The 4,469-nt window shown below is 42.7% G+C and overlaps 1 protein-coding gene across 1 annotated transcript in view; it reads left to right on the plus strand.

Moving 5' to 3' along the window:
* MAP1B (microtubule associated protein 1B) overlaps positions 1–4,469 on the plus strand; it is a 114,365-nt gene that overhangs the window by 98,763 nt on the left and 11,133 nt on the right. The window contains 1 exon segment of the mRNA XM_014584137.1: positions 2,539–4,451. Coding sequence (XP_014439623.1) covers positions 2,539–4,451 — 1,913 coding nt within the window.

The raw sequence follows: 4,469 nt of genomic DNA on the forward strand, positions 1-4,469 counted from the left end.
GCGCAGGGGCGGGAGCCCCGGGCCGTTGGTCGCGCGGCTGACTGCGCAGGGCGGGAGCCCCCGAGCCCCCGGCCGTCCCCTCAGGCTTACTTTGACCAACGGAGCCCCCGAGCCCCCGGCCGTCCCCTCAGGCTTACTTTGACCAACAAATAATTTGAGCAAAGTTCCACCCAAGGGCGGTTACCATTTGCTTTTTCAGTTTTCTTAGCTTCCCAAATAGGAGTCAATTCTTAGCCTTTTATAAGAGATTATGAGATCAAGTCAGAGGGACAACCGTTATTGTTATTTTGCTATTTTATGACCCATCACATTTTTATGCTATGCTTAGGACTAATAGACAAATGAAACAAAAATGACCATTTTACTGCTATAACTAATGTGGGAAAATTCTGATTCTATAAATTCTCTTTATATACATGCAGACAATAATAGCTCCAGTGAGGATAGCAGGTGGTGTGGTGTTTAAGGTGCTGGACTCCCACATGGCTGGCCATGGTTCAAGTCTCAGACCTGGCGGCTTGCTTTCTCACTTTCTCTCTCTCTCTCTCTCTCTCTCTCTCTGTCTTTTTGTACCTCTCTAGTCAAATTAAAATAAGTGAATGAAAATAAAGTACAATAAAGTAATACACACAAAAAAAGCTCCAGAATGGTCATATTCTGCAGGTTATATAAGACATAGGAGACTACTTTAATATTAGAAGGCAAGAGTTCAGATCTGCTGGCTCAGGGATGCCTAGAACAAATGAAACCTTTGTTTTGCCCCTTCATCTTTTACGACACAGGACAAAGTCCTTGTCAACTGAAAATCTGAGTTTATTTATGGGCTTTTGTGAAATAGAAAGAAGACTAAGTTTATGGCATGATTCTCCTTCACGATTTGTTAAGCTAGGATCATAAAACAATGGCCATAATTCGCAATAAGAAAGAAAAAAATATTTCCATTAAACTGCAGTCTTTGTTTTGGTCCTGATTATTCCTCCAAATTCCCGTCTTTGGGAACTACTATTACAATGTGTTGAAAAACATTTGAACCAAATTTGATCTTAGCCACTCACATCCAACTCTGCCCAGAGCAGCATATTAGAGTTCCCTGCTGGGCAGGAACAGATGGTGGCAGGGTTTCAGGGGAGAGGTTGTGTGTGTGTGTGTGTGGGGGGGAGGTATTGCATGTTGCAGAGTGTCTCACCTTGGATTTAAACATCAGAAAATGAAGAACAAGTTTGGCCACTGGCATGCATCATTACCCAACCACTTTAATTATTAAAGTGCTTCAATAAAAGCACTTATATTTTCAGAGAATCTGATGGGCGAACCACTTATGTCTTAAGTAGTACACTTGATGCCAGAAACTAGAAATTTGTTGCAGTAGTGAGTGGGCAGTCTCTAACTTCCTGTCCCCTGTGGGGAAAAAAAATCACCAACCTTTTTCTTTTGCACCTCCCAAATTCTTTTTTGTTTTTAAAGAATTACTTATTTAACTTTATTTACTGTCATTATTATTTTAAATATACTACAGGACACATGTATTTACCAGGGAGAGAGAGAAAGTGAAAAAGCATGCTGCCAGGCCTGGAACTCAAACTGCGGTCGGCCATGTGGGATCCCAGTGTCCCGACCACCACACCACTTGCAGGCCCTGCACCTACCAAATTCTAAAAGGAGACAAGTGCACCATTATCTGTGCAATGTAACATAGCCTGACAATCAGACCTTTCTTGCTGAGCCCAAGGGATTAAAAGTAAACATTTTGTATCAATGGTAAAATGACTCACATAGCTGTCTACTGTAATAGATTAATTTTTTTTTTTTTGGAGAGGTTTTTTTGTTTTGTTTTGTTTTGTTTTGTTTTTGCTATAGGGCGCGTGCACTCGCCAGAAAGACAGAGAGAGACAGAGAAATAGAAAACGAGAAATCACCCCCCAGTGGGGGGAATGGCCACGCCACAATCCCTTCTCCTCCATCCTCCTCTCGGGATCTTGGGCACACACGCATACATGCCCGACGTGAGTTTAAGCCACCAGATCTGAGACTTGAACTGTGGTCGACTACATGGGAGTCCAGCAACATAGCCATTATGCTAACTGCTGGTTCTACAGTTTAATATTTTTGAAAGGAGATCTTGTATAGCACATCCCTGGGGATAATATTCAAAACATTTCATAACCACTGTGGCATAAATACCAGTCAACTGTCCAGATGGTCACTGGCCTTAGAACTAGAGTAGAGTTCTAAAGTTCCTCTGCTGGGCAGGAATGAATGTGGAGGGGTTGAAAGGGAGATCCTGGGGGAGGAGTGCTGGTTGTAGCAGAAAGAAATGGTAGAGGGTTCAGGACAGAGGTGCTTCATCTACTAGTGTGGGAATACTTGAGCATTTAAACAATCAGCATCACTAAGTGACTACATCTCAGAAACGCGCCCTCTGTGCATCCATTGATCTTAGAGTACTAGTAATTGAGGAGGATGGTGGATCAGTGATGACAGACATTTAAGCCTTTTCTTTCTTTCTCCCTCTTTCTTTCTTTCTTTTTTTAAACCCAGATTGGGGAGTTACTGAGCACCACCCATCCTGCTAATAAAGCCAGCTTAACCCTATTCTGTCCTGAAGAAGGAGACTGGAAGAATTCCAATCTTGACAGACACAATCTCCAAGACTTCATCAACATTAAACTCAACTCAGCTTCTATATTGCCAGAAATGGAAGGACTTTCTGAGTTCACCGAGTATCTCTCAGAATCAGTAGAAGTCCCATCTCCCTTTGACATCCTGGAACCTCCCACCTCAGGTGGATTTCTAAAGCTCTCCAAGCCCTGCTGTTACATTTTTCCAGGAGGGAGGGGTGATTCTGCCCTGTTTGCAGTGAATGGATTCAATATGCTCATTAATGGAGGATCAGAAAGAAAATCCTGCTTCTGGAAGCTCATCCGACATTTGGACCGAGTGGACTCCATCCTGCTCACCCACATTGGGGATGACAACTTGCCTGGAATAAACAGCATGCTACAGCGAAAAATTGCAGAGCTCGAGGAAGAACAGTCCCAGGGCTCAACCACAAATAGTGACTGGATGAAAAACCTCATCTCTCCCGACTTAGGAGTTGTATTTCTCAACGTACCTGAAAACCTGAAAAACCCAGAGCCAAACATCAAGATGAAGAGAAGCATAGAAGAAGCTTGCTTCACTCTCCAGTACCTAAATAAATTGTCCATGAAACCAGAACCTCTATTTAGAAGTGTAGGCAATACCATTGATCCTGTCATTCTTTTCCAAAAAATGGGAGTGGGTAAACTTGAGATGTATGTCCTTAACCCAGTCAAGAGCAGCAAGGAAATGCAGTATTTTCTGCAGCAGTGGACTGGTACCAACAAAGACAAGGCTGAACTAATCCTGCCTAATGGTCAAGAAGTAGATATCCCAATTTCCTATTTAACTTCAGTCTCATCTTTGATCGTGTGGCATCCAGCAAACCCTGCTGAGAAAATCATCCGAGTCCTATTTCCTGGAAATAGCACCCAATACAACATTTTGGAAGGCCTGGAAAAACTTAAACATTTAGACTTCCTGAAGCAGCCATTGGCCACCCAAAAGGATCTCACCGGCCAGGTTCCCACGGGCACTGTAAAACAAGTAAAACTGAAACAGAGGGCTGATAGCCGAGAAAGTCTGAAGCCAGCCACAAAACCTCTTTCTAGCAAAACGGTGCGAAAGGAGTCTAAAGAAGAAACCACTGATGTCACAAAAACCAATCATGTGGAAAAGCCACCCAAAGTTGAAAGCAAAGAAAAGGTAACTGTGAAAAAAGACAAGCCAGTAAAAACAGAGACCAAACCTCCAGTGACTGAAAAGGAGGTGACTAGCAAAGAAGAGCAGCCCCCCATAAAAGCTGAGGTGGCTGAAAAGCAAGCCACAGATGTCAAACCCAAAGTCACCAAGGAGAAGACAGTGAAAAAAGAAATAAAGGCAAAATCTGAGGAAAAGAAAGAGGAGAAGGAAAAGCCAAAGAAAGAAGTGGCTAAAAAGGAGGACAAAACACCTATTAAGAAGGAGGAAAAACCAAAAAAGGAAGAGGTGAAAAAGGAAGTCAAAAAAGAAATAAAAAAAGATGAGAAAAAAGAACTCAAGAAAGAGGTTAAGAAAGAGACACCACTGAAGGAAACCAAGAAAGAAGTTAAGAAGGATGAAAAGAAGGACATTAAAAAGGAAGAACCCAAAAAAGAAATTAAGAAACTTCCTAAAGACTCAAAGAAATCATCTACTCCTCTATCTGAAGCAAAAAAACCAGCTGCATTAAAACCAAAAGTACCTAAGAAAGAAGAGTCCGTCAAGAAAGATTCTGTTGCTGCTGGAAAGCCAAAGGAGAAGGGGAAAATTAAAGTCATTAAGAAGGAAGGCAAGACAGCAGAGGCTGCAGCTGCAGCTGTTGGCACAGTAGCCACCACAGCAGCTGCAGTGGCCCGGGGCGGGGGAAAGAG

Source organism: Tupaia chinensis, unplaced genomic scaffold, assembly GCF_000334495.1.
Source record: "Tupaia chinensis unplaced genomic scaffold, TupChi_1.0 Scaffold145717_1, whole genome shotgun sequence".
Lineage (NCBI taxonomy): Eukaryota > Metazoa > Chordata > Mammalia > Scandentia > Tupaiidae > Tupaia > Tupaia belangeri.